At 43.5% G+C, this 15,761-nt stretch overlaps 1 protein-coding gene across 1 annotated transcript in view; it reads right to left on the bottom strand.

Moving 5' to 3' along the window:
- The window catches only part of LOC119396506 (glutamate receptor ionotropic, kainate 2), a 347,512-nt gene that overhangs the window by 22,401 nt on the left and 309,350 nt on the right, over positions 1-15,761 (bottom strand). Inside the window, exons 4-6 of the mRNA XM_037663756.2 lie at positions 8,592-8,843; positions 6,052-6,221; positions 153-206 (exon numbers count right to left, since the gene is read on the bottom strand). Of these exons, the coding sequence (XP_037519684.1) occupies positions 153-206; positions 6,052-6,221; positions 8,592-8,843 (476 nt within the window). The remainder of the gene's footprint in view (positions 1-152; positions 207-6,051; positions 6,222-8,591; positions 8,844-15,761) is intronic.

Genomic DNA, 15,761 nt, shown 5'->3' on the forward strand with positions numbered 1-15,761 from the left:
CCTTCCTTCGTTTTCGTATCTGGGGAGATGCACACACGCTATCGTAAAAAAAAAAAGAAAAAGAAAAGAACCCAGTTCTTCTCCATACTTTGCACAGTGTCTAACGCATGCCTGAGGTTGGTGAATGAGACAGGTTTTATTTTTGTACTTACATAAGTAGCGAAGTGGTAATGGTATTTGTAGTCGTTCATCTGGATTTGTAGAATCTGAAAAGAGAGAAAAATACATTGAACACTGACAGTTTGGTAGGCGCATAAATGGGACCAGGAAGCACCCACTTAGTGAAAACGTCCCGTAAGATCTCTCGAGCTTTCTGTAAAAAGGCTTCTGAAAAACATGCGAGTGACGCGAAGTTTCGGCAGTGAGAGGTCCCACTAAGCGTTGAAAAACCTCTTAGGCTGATTCTATGCATATAATTATTTGACCTGATCGTGTCGCGTTATGTGTCACTCCATGTACGAACTTATTCTGTGTCCTTCTGACTGGACTAGCAATTTCAGTGTGTAACGTAACTGCACGTTGTGCATCATTTTCAGTATATACGGTGTTCGTCTGACTGCATTTTATGTGTTATTTGACTGGGCTGTATATTGTGTTGTGTTTCGCGTCGCTGCGTAATGAACCTCGTAATATGTGATGATTTTGATGACTTGACTGATTGACATGAACTCTCCCCAATGCTCTTTTATGTCACTTTTTTATTTCTGTGAGTTTCACGAATTCTATCATCTGGGAAAAGGAGTAGCCGGTGCTATATAAAAGCGCTAACATCTCATAACCAACGTATATTTAAAAAAAAGTATTTTTCTTAGCTATGCGTTCGCTGATGAGTTCAATCATTTTGGTAGGGCGAGCAAACGCGAATGCCAGTAAAGAGAAACGGACGACACGAACGCCAGCGATAAACTGACAGGGTGCACTGTCGAGGAGAGGGAAGCAGGCACAAGACTTAAATCTGCGCCACCTCACGTTTCAGAGCGCCACATGTGAATCAGGCACACGTGAGAGCGCACGTGAGAGACAGCCGTTTAAGCATTTCATTTATTCTTTATGCAAGGTAATCGGAGGCTGGTTCATGCACGCACTTCCAATAGTATTATTACGCCAAGATTATTATATTATATTATTATTTATTATTAAATTATATTATATTATTATTACAGAACCGGCTTTATCATTTTCGTGTCTGTGTGAAACTGTGCATTCGTCGAATTTTGGTGTACATTTACAATAGCGGGTATGCAACAGATGATTTTGTTTATTTCAGACATAAATACACAATATGAAATATGTGTATTAAAATATTTGTGTCACTGTATAGACGGTGATACTATGGTAAACTACATTTCACGCTGGTTTAATCTCTCCTTAATACAACGGCCTACCTGCCCTACAGGGAAGCCACCGCAGCTCGAAGGACCCTTATAAAGTATGTAATACGGTGTTGTGGACCTAACCGGCGTGTTTTACGAAACACATGTCTGTCCGCCTTTTGTCATTCACCTGCTGATTTCTCCCCTTAACTAAGGTGCATATGTTCGCTAGCTTATCAGCAGTCGTATAAAAGTCGCAGTTTCGCCGCAATGACGAAGCTATGAATGTAGTAGCGGCAATTTGCAATATCATACGAAGTAAGGCTAGCAGCTATCTCCTTTAGCATCCGATCTGGTGCAATTCTACAAAACGCTTGGCGTAAGAGAATACGGCCGCTCCAGGGAGCGAAGCGGTTATCGTGCTGTCTGTCACTCCAAAGCGAAGTAAGCAGTGAGAGGACAGCACGTACAGGGGTATGAGCCATCGGACGATCTCTGTCGAAATAGCTCACGCGACCACGCTCGTTTGATCAAAATTTGCTGCATGTTTTATGGAAATCCGCACTAACTTCAACGGCCCGGACTTCAATTTCACATTTATAACGATAAATAGAAGCGGATTTTGAACTCCGCTCCCATATTGATTCGGCGACGGCAGCTATCAGCTTCGACGCGAAGTGAGCCGTGAGAGCACAACACGTACAATGCTGTGAGCCATCGGGTGATCTCTGTCGAGATAGCGCACGCGACCGCCGTCGTATGATCAGAGTTCGCAGCGTCTTTGATCAAAGTACGCACAAACTTCGATGGTCTGCATGCCTTCAAGTTCACATTTATAACGCTAAATATAACCGGATTTCGAACTTCGCTCCCATGATGATTCGGCAATGACATCCTGTTAGGAAACCCACAGATTCGTGTTATCGAAAAAAGACCAAATACACCTACACGCAGTGGAGGGTAAACAAAGCGAACAGCCACGCCCAAGTAGAAGCCCTTGCCAAGACGTAAAGCCGCATGTAATTGAAACTGATCATCGAGGTAGGGATGAGCAAAGGCCCTTTTGAAACCCGAATAAGAAAGTCACATCGAAGCGAAAACGACGAGGAAAAAATATTGGGGAACCGCAGGAGAGATTTCTTAAGGAGTGTGGTTGCCTCAGGTGCTTCCGCAAGAGTAGACTCGGGCTTGTGCAGCTCCGTGGCCCGCAAGGCACCGACATTTCAAGAAGCCCGACCGCTTGGTCGTGGAGCGCGGTTGCTTCAAAGAGCCGCACTCCCCACTCGAGCGTGCACGAGAAGTGAGTGCGCTCAATTGATCTAGTCAATGGCGAAGAACGCAATGAGGGAAGAGAGGAAATCGAGACGCAAGAGGCAAACGTGGACGCGATGGAAAAAGTCACCGAAGCTGTTAGGAAGTTTATGGCGTAGAGTCCGTCGCCGTCACGGCGAGAAGGAAAGAAGACGTGGAGAGAAAGCGCCCTAATTAACTTGACGACTGCCGTCCTAATTGCCGGCTGTGCAGAGAGGACAGGAGAAAGAAGAACTGACTTATGTGAAGGAAGCCAGAGCATGGCGTTGGCTATCGACTCGAATTCTAAAGGCCTAGTTGAGTAAGAGGGAAGACAGAATTGGAGGAAGCATGAAACGACGGGAATGGGGGAGGGAGAGAAGAAGAGATGAATAAGGAAAGAGGGATAGCTAGAGAGAAAGAGGGAGGGTGGGAGGGATATGGAAGGCGGTATCGCTAAGCGAAGGGAGGGAAAGAAGGAAAGAGAGTTAGCTTGAAGAAGGGAGAAAGAAAGAGAGATAGCTATAGGGAGGGAGTGTTGGATGAGGAAAGCGAGAGAACTAAAGGGAGGGTGAGAGGAAGAAGGGAAGGAGGAAGAGGGGAAGAAAGATAGCCCGAGTCAAAACATGGGAGGTGAAAAGCGAAGCGACGTGCTCAGGGACCCACAGGAGCGTGAGCTGACGCTAAGGTCTATCGCTTCCTGTGTGTTTTTTTATTTCATCATATTTTTGTTTTTCTGTTCGAGTAAGGAAGTTAAACGCACGCGCGCGTCTACGCGTGCGGAACTAATGCGACCGGCCCACGCCTACGACTGAAGAACTAACAGCGTGAAAAAAGAGCTATAGAAACGGACGATTCGGGAGCAATTAACGGATGCCGTACGGCGTTGGAACTGGCAAATTAAGTTCTATTTTTATTATTGTCGGAAAGGGGGAAGGGCATAGTTAGGAGCTGTATGCGATTTCATTTACGTTAGTTACTTCTACAGTGTCGAGGGAAAGGGAGAGAGCAGAGAAAAAGTTTGGAGAAACAAAGGCAAATTCAGGATGCGTAGGCGTAAAGTGGATACACGTGTAGTGTGACTTCTTTCGTTGAGTTCACCGCTCTATGCCAGCGTCAACGCCTACTCTGATATTCCTAGCGAAGCTTCGCAGAATACAGGACTCGGTAAACTAAAGCCGCTGTATTGACAATCATTGAAGTGAAGTCAATCGAATGCATTAGCGTCGTTTTTACGATGGTAGGTGGTGTGTGTGCGTGCGTGCGTGCGTGTGTGTGTGTGTGTGTGTGCGTGTGCGTGTGCGTGTGCGTGTGTGTGTGTGTGTGTGTGTGTGTGTGTGCGTGTGCGTGTGCGTGCGTGTGTGTTTATATATATAGCTCGATCTCTTCTCATACAGCAATTAGGCCTAATGTTCAACACATAAAGTTCTTTGTTCGTAAGTGCTCCAATTTCGTTAGCAGCCTACCCTACCACAAGCGTGGTTCATGCATTTATGCATGATTTATTGAACTTATACATTTCAACAAGCGCAAGCAACACTCATACAAAGTAGAGACACGCATTCAGGACGGGCGTTGTTACGTGTTTCTTGATTTTGTAAGTGTTGCTGTGCGCTTAAGTTATCACGAACTAACGGAAATTTCGGCTTTGCATGATTTACATTTGCTTGCTCTTGCAAGCCACTATTGTAATCAGAATGCACGCTTCGTGAATAAGGACACTGCCAGTCCTCAGAGTTTTGTATTTGTGTAATCCAGTTTTCGCATAGGATCGCTGTGCTTGCACAAAATCATGTACAGTACACTCACAGATGGAAGGGCGAAAATTTAGGGCTAAGTAGTGCACGTACTCTGGTTTCCAGCGTCTACAGGTAGCGTCATATCGGCATAAATTTGACTCGAACGCTTACGTCAGAGCCAACGCTACCTTAAGCGTGATGAACACTTCTTGCGCAAAATTTTCTCAGACAACGGACGGGCCAGGACGGGCGCAAACTTCCAAGTGATTTTATTATCAACGAGTGATATATATATATATATATATATATAGGAAGCTGGCGCCCATCCGTGTCTGTTTCGTCTGTTGTCTGAGAAAATTTTGCGCAAGAAGTGTTGATCATGGAGTACCAACTAGCTCGAACCCACACCTTGTTACCTTAAGCGGCCAGGTTTACAGCGACATCACGAGCATAGCAGTCCTATCATATCACGAGCAATCGCTCACAGCAGTGGTTGCACTGAAAAAATGTGTAACGTTTTCATTCGTGGGCACTGTACAAATACAGCATAAAATCAAAAGCACCTTTCGCCTCTTTCCCAAAAGCACTGAAAATTTTCACGCTACTGAATTTTATATTATTATGTGTTTTTTATTTGAATCGTTTGTGTTTATTTTGCAACATGCTGTCCTATTTATTGTGTTAAACTTGAATGTGTACGTATTTTATGCGTTATGCTTTTTTGAGCGCTTGATAGCCGCTACTTTTCTGCCTTGTTTTGCTGGAATGCGAAGCCAGTCAAGCTGCGTTTTATTCACAGCTTATTAAGTGCGAAGCGCTTTTAAGGGAACGGCTTGCCGTCCATCCATACGTCTCATATGGCGTGATCACGCTCACAGTAAAGCGCTCAATGCAGGCCATAACAAGGCTATCAATGCTCAAAACCGGGTTAAAAGGAACACACGAGGTCTAAAATAATATATTTACCATAAATAACCAAGAAGTAATCGCAATAATTAACTAAAGATCGCGAAAAACGTTTCGGAAACCAGCAGCTGACTTCAGGGCCGCGCAAGAGAGGGCGCCACCGCTTCGCCGAGCGAGCGAATTTCCCTCCCCCTACTCTTCGCCGGAGCTGCGTCGCCCATCAGGATGGGGAAAACAACCTCACGGAACTCGCTGCAGACGGCGCGTATCTCGATTGCTGTAACAAGCAGGAAGCCGATAAAGCGCAGCAAAAAGTAGCGCACACGTCGCCCACTGAGTTTGCGATTCTCCCTGACAAGATACTCCTCGTGTCGGGGAAACACTACATGCTTACCTCAAACGTTGACGTCATCGTCGGTGTGGTAAACGGAGCAGTGGGAACTCTACGAACGGGAATCGCTGGGTGCCCGTGCTACGCATTTCCTCAGGTTTCACAGTAGTAAAGCTGATATACGTTATTTTTCCACGTTGCACACCACAGTCGGTATTATTATATATGCACAAGTGTCCACACTATTTAAACGATGTAAACATTGTGGTGAAATAACCTCAAACTCAAACTTCCTTCTCTCTAGCGTTTCGAGCAGGCCCGACTCGCAGCCGGATGTTGCCGCGCAACTGTATATTCGTTCGCAGTAATGCTGCACAGTAGGAGGTCACGTTGTTACGGAACCTATCGATACATTCTTCACTAAGAATTATATAAAATAAGGATCGTATAAATGAAGCAGGTACACGCATACCGCTCTGAGGAAAGCGGTGAGGTTTTCGGGTCGCACGTCAATGATCATGCTGTAGATGCCGCGGCTCTTGATGTCCATCAGGGTCGCCGTGAAGTTCTCCGCCCTTCGGAAGAGGTACTGCACGTTCTTGGGCGGGAACGGCCGCACCAGCTCCTGGAGGCTGATTAGGGCTGCGAGTTGAAGCGACAGAACCAGTTAGCTTGCCATCAGATACAGATGGCAACAATGGTTAGACACACAGCCCCGAAACGTGAGTCTAGCCCGTTAGAGGCAATAAGAAACGCAAAATGATGAGCGTGAACACAGCGCGCCAAGACTGGCCAACGAAACGAAGCACACAGACACAGCGCTGACTGAAAACTGAATTTATCATCGCTTGACATGCAGTAATTGGGAAACCGGCCTGCCTACAATCAATGTTGCAAAAATGGAGGCCTGAGTGAAAGCCCACCAATGTATCTAAGTAACGAATAAAAATACCTGTTTTTTATTTGCTTTTACGCATTCCCTTCACTCGTTCGCTCGCTCATTCATTCATTCATTCATTCATTCATTCATTCATTCATTCATTCATTCATAGAATAAGACTAGATACCAGTATTGAAAAAGAGAGACGTCGGCCAGCCCGTCTCGAGCACATATACCCTGTTTACAGAGCATTGATCCTTCTGTGTGTTTCCATCTCTTGGTCCCCCATGTTTACCTTGCATTGCCAACAGCAGAACCAGTATATACTATAGGGAGGTACGATATAGGCATTACATCTCATGATCAAACGTTAGATATAACGCAATCTCTTGTGTTTGTGCTGTTTTCTTTTTATATAACGTCAATTTACGTCGACTTTTTTGATTGTGTGTGTTATTGTTGTTCTTAAAAGAAAAGGCACATTTTTTTTTTTCAAGGGAACGAAGGGCTTTATCATTTCTTCAACGGGATCAAAGCGATCGTTGTTCACGAGAATATGAAAAGTAAACAGCGTGCTAAGCCGTTTCGAAATGATTTTTAAAAATAGTGTTATGAGGAAAGACAGGGATGTTAAACAGAAAATAAATATTCAGTTTGCTGCCTTGCACTGCGGAAGGGGACAAAGAAAAGTAAGACATGAGAATATAGAAACATCAAGCAGAGTCAAATATTATCATTCAATTTCCAACACAACATGCCTCTTTTTACTGCTTGTCATCTGTTAAGCGCATGTGAAGGTGCGTTTTTATTTAAAGGGCCACATACTTAATGCAAGTCGCGTGAGCTGTAGATCGAAGAAATCAAGCGCTAATTTTTCTTATCGTTACGCTGTTCATCTGTATAGGCACTGGATATAGATGCAGAAGGAATTGGAACGGTCGTTCCAATTTCTTCTGCAGTTGATAAATATCTGCAAGCACCCAAATACACATCAAAACATGAAAGCCCCGTACTTCATAGCGCTCAGCCCAAAGCCCAAGCTTATGAATGTTGGCGTTAATCTGTGTTGGTTTATTTGATCATGTTTACCCATCGCATCATGGTCGAAGCAGTTCCGTATTTGCCACTATTTGCCGCCATGGGGACACTTTTGCATGGTCGTAAAGGCCTAAAAACTCAATGCGAATATTTAACTTGGACCTTTATAGGACGCAATCTGCGCTCGTACGCACAACTTTCATACTTTGTGTTCACAGTTCTGATGCTGCTCTAAACAGATGAAGCGCTCAGCGCAAGGTGCCTATGCGTTTTTATTAGCTTGGTCTAATGTTACGCAAAGTAATTGTGCTGCCGAAAGGAACACGTGCGCTAGACAACAACAGTACAGCCGTGAACAATATCAGAGGGAAAAGTCAAATTAGCTTTTAAAGAACATAGCGGCTAAACGCAGTTGGCAAACGCCAACGTGTTCATAACACTAAATTCTCCAGCGGAAAGGTATCCCTTGCAATAATATACGTCACATTCATAACGGTACATTGCAAGCAATCGTTGATTAACAATTTCAGACGCTTTGTGCACAATTGTGTGCATCAGTTGTTTTTGCTAGTTGTGTCGACTAGTGGCCAAGAAAGAGAAATAAGCATTCATGCTTGGATGGATTGATAAATGTGTTATTTAACTTCATATTGCAGTGTACTGTTACATATGATGACTTTACTGAAGACACCACCATGTTCGACGAGTCGTTCGACGCGCCGCTTCCGCGAGCCTTTTCAAAAGTATCATTTTTCTTCGCTTGAAATGAACATAACCGAAGACGAATTTGCAACATATTTAGTCTGAGATTTAATTCTATTTAAGCAAAACCACAACACGAATGGCTTCAGAAGAAATAAATATTTAATTGCAATTTCAAATCAATCAAATTAATTACTATAAATATGCATATCAACGTATTATGACACTTTTTTTGTTGCTACAGAACATCGCGCGCCTTGAAATAACTTGCAAATTTGAAGCACACAGACAGTTCCTAATAGATGGCGTCTGAAAGTGTTAAACGGGAATTCGGTGTTCCATCTCATATTGCTCACGATTGTACTTGTAGGTATGAAACGTCTTTGACTCACAGATGTCGTCCTGGTAGAGCACGGCGATGCGCGTCCAGTTGAGGTACTGGACCAGGTCTCGCATCGACTTGCCGGTGATGTGCGGGTCCGGGTGCAGGTTCACGGAGCAGTCCTTGGCGTCGGGCTCGAGGTCCAGCCTGCTCTCGATGTGTGGGATGTCCAGCGAGTCCGAGAGGGACTGGATGTGCGCGCCGATCATCGGATCGTTGGGCCCAAAAATGGCCGCCACGCCCGAGCTGATCAGGCTGCAAGCTGCACCACAAAAACATGCGACGAGTGCGCCATCAATAAGGTGAGCTTTTCCTTTATGATGCGTGGTACAATATCACTTGTACTCTCTTTATCATTATTTTTACAGCCTACAGATAAAGGTCCACGACAATACATTTCTCTTTTTCTCTGATCGTTATTATTTTTTTTACTGCAGTAAGTCAAGTTTCTACACTCTTATTCAAGTACCGTATAACGTCCGGCACATAAGCGGCCCATTTTTATTCCACCACAAGGTACTCCATATAAGCGGCCCTTCAATCGCCATTAAGCGTGACAAATTCTGTGGTGACGGGCTGGGCCCGCTATATGCGGCCGCGAGCGGACGCAACGCTTATATGGAGCCCGGGTTCGTTGACGCGAAAATTTCTCGAGCGGACGCAACGCTTATACAGGGCCCGTTGTTTATGCGGGAAATTGAGATCGGCGCCGCGGCGAGAAGCGAGAGAGCACCGAGCGAGCGTGCTGAAGGCTCGAAGTCCACGTTGACGCCGTGTAGTGTTTCCTGTGCTGGCACCGGATGCGGCCGGTGAACTCGAGATACAGCCAATAATACAGCCAACGCCTCCCTGACCGTGGCAATCGTATCTGATTTCGTGCGAAGCACGTGCGTTGGAAACGCAGCGGCCGTGCCGAGTTACGTCAGTCGCCTCTGCTGCCTCGTTCGCCTCGCACCGTTTTTGTTTTTTGCAGACGTGCCTTTGTTTCTGTTTACTCGTGAATACGCAAAATTATCACGCAAACAACGCCCGCGACGTCTACAAACTCAACGTGCGAAGGAAGTTTTCACCTTTGATCGCGTTATCTCCCTGCTCACGCTGCTGACTTATCCCCCCTACAGTTCTCTCTCCCATGCGCGTCGAGCGGTGTCCGTCTCTTTTGCGCCCGCTCCTTGCATGGTCTCTCTGTTTTCGTTGAGAATTCGGTCCCGCGATCGTCATGGCGTGCTTCAAGGTTTCGGCAGTGCCGATCAGGCCCTGCTGCGTGGGATGTACACCTCGACCGACGTCAAAGGCATTCAGAGAGGAGCGTGCAGTTATGATGGCACGTGTGAGTGCAAAGTGTGTCAGTGCGATGTGAGTGTGAGTGCATCAGATTGCTCGCGTACAACGGCCAGCCAGGGGAACCAGGCGTGCCACATCAAGTTGCCTGGTGCTCCTACTGCGGGCACTGCCCCGTGAACCATGCACGACTGGGTGAGTTTATTTCGATGCTCCCAATCTTGTGTTGTGCTGTTAGAAACAAAGCACCGCTCCTAACGAGTCTCTATAGATCTGTGAAAGGCGCATCGGAAGAGCCTCTTGCTCGGACCTTTTCTTAGAAATGCATGAAGGTCGCAAACTGTCAGAAAGCGAAACACTGTTGCTCACTATTATGTGGTTCGCGAATCAAAAACGATATCAAGCAGCATCTGCAATTGTGCACCTGAAGCGGACCTATCTCTCATATAATGCTCAAAAACGGAATCAGTATTGTACTTGCATGACTATCGTAAAGCGTTCATAAACAATGTAACTATTTATCTGCGTTTAGGTACTGCAACAGATATAACTTAGATATTTGTTTCTGGTGGAGAGTTGATAAATTACAATTAAGTCTATAGCTAGCTCATTCCATTGAAGAATTTTCTTTCGCACGACAATTTTGTCACAATTATGCAGCAATTTTCGGCGCAGCATATGAAATTAAAAAAAAAAAGCTATTCTATGTCTGGCCAGACGACCAATACATATGTTTGTCATGACCACGTTGAAAGGAGATATTCAGGGTAATTTTACGCCCAATTGTGCTGTATGCAAACACAAAATACTTTTGAATACAAGAATGTTTTTCTGCAAAAGAGCTTTAATTTCAATGAAAGAAAGACAATATTCAATAAGCAGGTGGTTGCACCACTCTCAGACGTGTGCATTGACAGCCGAAAGGACCTGCAAAGTTGTGATATTAGTCTATATACAACAGCACCATTCACTGCATGCATCTGTGTACACAAAGTGGGCCCTTTGAGTCTGCTAAAGTACTCTGACATTGACTTTGAATGTAATTTGTATCATTCACTCAACGAAAGATTATATGTCAAATTTCAGTATTAGAACATCCATGTAGATTGAAGTTTGTTTCCTTGGTGCTGCAAAGAATATTGATACTAGCCTATGTGTAGCCACCTTATATGCGTAGCCACCTTACATGATGACTAGGAACCGCTGTGTATCCTAGTGGTGACATGGCCTTTAGTTTTTTCAGTGTGGACTCTGTCGCAACGTCCACCTTGTTTGTAGCAGAGTTCCTTTTCTGCCATTGAATAGGGTCCAGTCAATTCCTTTGTTTAAAATAGTTTAAGATAGTTCAAGTACATCTGTATGCACAAAGGCGTACACACATAAGCAATCATGTAAGTCAATGTAGGCAATCCATTCGGGCCTTTTTGATTATCCTGTGGTTCTACCATTTCCCAACAGAAACAGAAACCAGGTATTTCCAGGTTTGCTCTGTGAGCGTGACACTACAGCACTCAAGTTTAGTGCAAAAGGACATGCCCAACACACATGCCATCTGTCACCACCTATGATATGTCATCATTGAGAGGTGGCTTCAGCCTACTATTGAAGCAAGTCAAGGCTCTGCTTTCCATAACTTATGGTCTCAGTACACTCATTTGGCTGCTGTTCTTACCCATTTTCATGGAACAGATATATGATATGAACATTGCGTGCGAAACACAAAGAAACGCTTGCTTATACACTTGTGAGATCTGACATTGTACTTGTGGCTGCTTTGAATGCATTAGCAAAATTTCAAGCAGTGGCACCTATAGCTGCATATCGGGGTGGCTGAAACTTATTTATTTACTGTGGCATAAACCACGCCCATAACAATGTCAATTTATGGACGGTTTTGCATCTAAAGCTTGCAATATTTTAGTGCTGGCATTCATCCATCCACTGCCTCTGAATTGTTAGCTTTTTGTATGAAGATGTGCTGTGCAGAACATAAAACATATATTAGTTTTTATTACTTTTTTCCAGTATCTTGCAGATGTCCATGGGTTGCCAGGGCCCATGATTGTTTGGAGCTCGGCAACAAAGCTTATTTTTTGTGCTGAGGACGAGCGTCTTACCCTGAAAGATGACTGCAGGCTTGAAAAGACAGTTTTCTTGTGTTTGACCGTACATAAAGGATGTTACCTACCCGTCTGCATTCGCCCAAACATTGGGACTAATTCAAAGTTTGCTGCACAAGGAAGAGAGTTTTCCATGTTGCTGGGCAAGCAGTAAACTGCTGGAGATTCTCGAGAAGCTCAAGGACAACGCCTAATTTATGTTCTTTTTTGTGTAGTTTTATTTCGTTTGTGTGTTTCTTGTTACATTGTTAGGCTGGGTAGATAAGGCTGCTGGCTAGCTGAATTTACACAAACTTTAGAGACACTTAAGTTTGTTTTATGTTCATGCACTTTTCAATGCTCTTTCTTTTGAGGATACCTGAGTAGCAGGTACACTGGCATTGGAATCTGTGGCAGATATCATGTGCAATAATAACTGTATGTGTGTGTGTTCATATATACATATTCATTGTTCATTTTGTAGTTTTCCTCGGAGTATAACCTGCACAGTCATCATATTATTTCTGATGCATGTACAATGAAAAGTCCTATTTATTAGGGCATCATATTAGCATATCACTTGTCGTTCATGCACAGCTGATACCCATGTTTTGAAATTTTATTAGCCACTACCTACAGAAAAGCTGCGTCCTCAAACTTCAGGCCTACTAATATAGAGGGTATCTAGTTTAGTCATACATTTGTGATAAATCATAGTACCTACGTGCACTGCACAGCTCATGATATAGAACAGAATTTTTTTCACTGTGTATTCTACTCATATATTGCAAATTAAGTGCCAGAAACAGGCAGGAAGCACACCTCAAGCCCTTCGTCTGTTTCCAAGGCTACATATATGACGTCGATCAAGGCCCACTTACTTTCAATACTTCTTTGTTACTCTAGTCAATTCTGTGTTATCTTATTGTGTTTACTTTAAGTAAAGTTATTATAATTGAAGGCATTTAGGTAGCTCCTGCCATTTATGTGGTGCAATTTTATATGTATGTATTGACCTGCACTTTGCAAGAAAGTAGAGTTTTTTCTACGTATAGGCGTGCTGAAACTCAAGCTAGGTCATTATCAATTCTAGTCGGATGAGAAGGCCTGAAACCCCTACAGCATAGAAAAACAACAATCGTTCTGTTTAATTATTGGATCACCTCTTTCGCAGTTGTTTTTTTTACCTTGTTTCTGTAAAAGTGTAAGATTCACTTATTAGTTTACAAACGCTGTATTGGTGTATACATTGTTGCTCAGTTTTGTTTGTAATTGAAAATAAAATATGTCAAACTACAAAAGTGTGCACTGTGTGTTCAGGCTTACTGACTGTGCAAATTGAGGTAAGTCATGCTGTTTGGAAAAAAAACTAGTTAAGTTATGCAACATATTTATAGCTGTTACTGTCTAGAGAAGGACACAGGTGACTTGTGAGATCACAGGGCCAGTGATAAGATGCATGATTAAAGCATTGCAGAATGCATCAATCCATGCATGCAGATGATGGTACCGAGAGTCGCATAGCAATTGTGGTCATTACTGATGGAGAAACTGGTTAGGAATTTCAACTGAAGAGTTTTGAATGCATAAACTATATATGTCAGAATGATACATCCATTACAATGCTGCATTACTGAACGTGTAAGACTGTTCATAAAGAAAATTTTTATTGATGACCTGATAACCGATAGGCCACTGACTGCTTTTGGGACACAACTGCAAGGAAAGTGCACACATTCAAGGCCAAATTGCTAAGTAGCTTGCTAGAAAATAACAAGTGGACTGCCCCCTTATTTGTTTTGAAAGGATAAGTTCATGAGATTTAGTTAGCTTAATCTGATCCAATAACAGCTTTGAAAACCACTTCAGAGAAACTACTGCCGAGATCCTTTAGGGGGCCATTATGTTCACAGGTGCTGAAGTGGAATACGTGGAGGTTGAGAATTGAGCAATAAGGAATATGGCATATATTTTAGGGTGATTTTATTATTACATTGATTATTTAGTTGACACAATGCCCTACTACTCCAACAATAGAGCATATAGGCGAAGAACCCTTGCGATGCATCCTATTGTATATGTATTGACGCGTGTGCTCTGCAGGCAAGAAAGACAATGGGGACATCAGTGAACATCAACGTCTAGTGGGTCTTCGGGATTTTGCCGAAGACATCATGTTTGTCATTCATGGTGAATCAGCAGTGCAGCCACACACGGACATAGGAAAGAAAGTACACAACACAGTGCTATGTTTCGTGTACCTTTCCTCTGTCCGTGTATGGTTGTGCTGCCGATTCATCATGAAGGACAACCAACTAGCCCAAGTTTCAGTCTTGTTAGACATGTTTGTGCCTGCTATTTCTTTTGTGTCAACAAGCTGTCCTCCTACTCTTGTAGAACTTCTCACTGTCTTGTGTTTGCGTTGTACCGTGACAATATTCTCTATTTTTTCTCTCATGGCTCTGCATCTCATTGTTCTGCTCAGTGTACAGCTGCGCAGTAGCATAACATGTTCCTTCATTCAATTAATGCACTAAATACTGTCATGGGTACTCGAAGAAATGGCACAAAATGTAACAACAATTAGCGGTGCGAGATGAAACACCTAAATGCCACAGTTCTACAGTAATGGGTAAAGGGAAGGGCTCGGAGCAGAGAACAGAAGATCATGGAAATAAGGGACCCATGCATACATAATTAAGTACCAGTCTCGAAGAGTGATGGATTTGGACTCCATGCCTGACTAACTTATTGTAAAGAAATGTCTCAACACTGCAAGGGAAAGGCCATGTTTTGAAATGGTGCCAGAAAAAGAACAAATACAATTCAGGTCTCAACATTTAGTGAAGGACAAATCTAGTACAATATGCGAATACCCTTTATGTCTGACAGATGTTGTGCCGTGGTAAGTGCCACGGAAGGGGGCTGCATGTAAAGGATAATATAGAATTGATCACTGGGTAAGTTGGTAATCCATGACTACAAAGAACTGCGCGAAATAAACTGGCACAAGGAAGACGCTTGTCCATGCGTCTCCTTGTGCCAGTTTATTTCGCACAGTTCTTCGTAAAAAGAATAATAGCTGCACATTTAAACGTGTATGTCTGCATGCTTGTGTGAGCGCTATATGAGCTGCTAATTCTGAAAAAAAGCTGCAACACTTGCGTTTGAACTACTACAGAATGTTATTGTGTATAGCTAGTGTTGGTACTGGCAATAAATCTTGAATTCTCAAGCACAGTTTGTATTAGCTGCTGTACCAGCCAAAGCTAAGGATGTTGCATGACAGCTTATATTTAAATAAAGGTGCACGTAAAGCTACATGGTATGGAACAGGGGCGTAGCCAGGGGGGGGGGGGGTTGGAGGGCGTTCAACCCCCCCCCGAAAATTTTCAATTTTGCTTGTGTATATATACACACAGACATGCAAACGCATGCACAAACATACATAAAGCATGGATGACTCCCCCCCACCCTGAAAAAAATTTCTGGCTACGCCCCGGGTATTGAACATGAGGGAGGTTGACTGGGACACGTAAAGCTCAACATTTATGGGTGTGCTATTAGTGTGAAAGCGTGCTTTTTATTTGCAGCTGTTATTTGCAATTATGACACCTACTGAGTAAAAGAATTGTTCCTCTATATCTACTATTTAGTATTATACGTTTGCATGTCGCGTCCCATGATCCGAATCAAGCAGGATGCTACTGACTGCACATTTTTAAGACAGGTGAACATTTATTCCTAGAAGTCAAGATTACTGCCCGAGTTCAGCCACTTCTAGCATTCTGCTAGTTTAT

This window comes from Rhipicephalus sanguineus, chromosome 6 (genome assembly GCF_013339695.2).
Source record: "Rhipicephalus sanguineus isolate Rsan-2018 chromosome 6, BIME_Rsan_1.4, whole genome shotgun sequence".
Classification (NCBI taxonomy): Eukaryota; Metazoa; Arthropoda; class Arachnida; order Ixodida; family Ixodidae; genus Rhipicephalus; species Rhipicephalus sanguineus.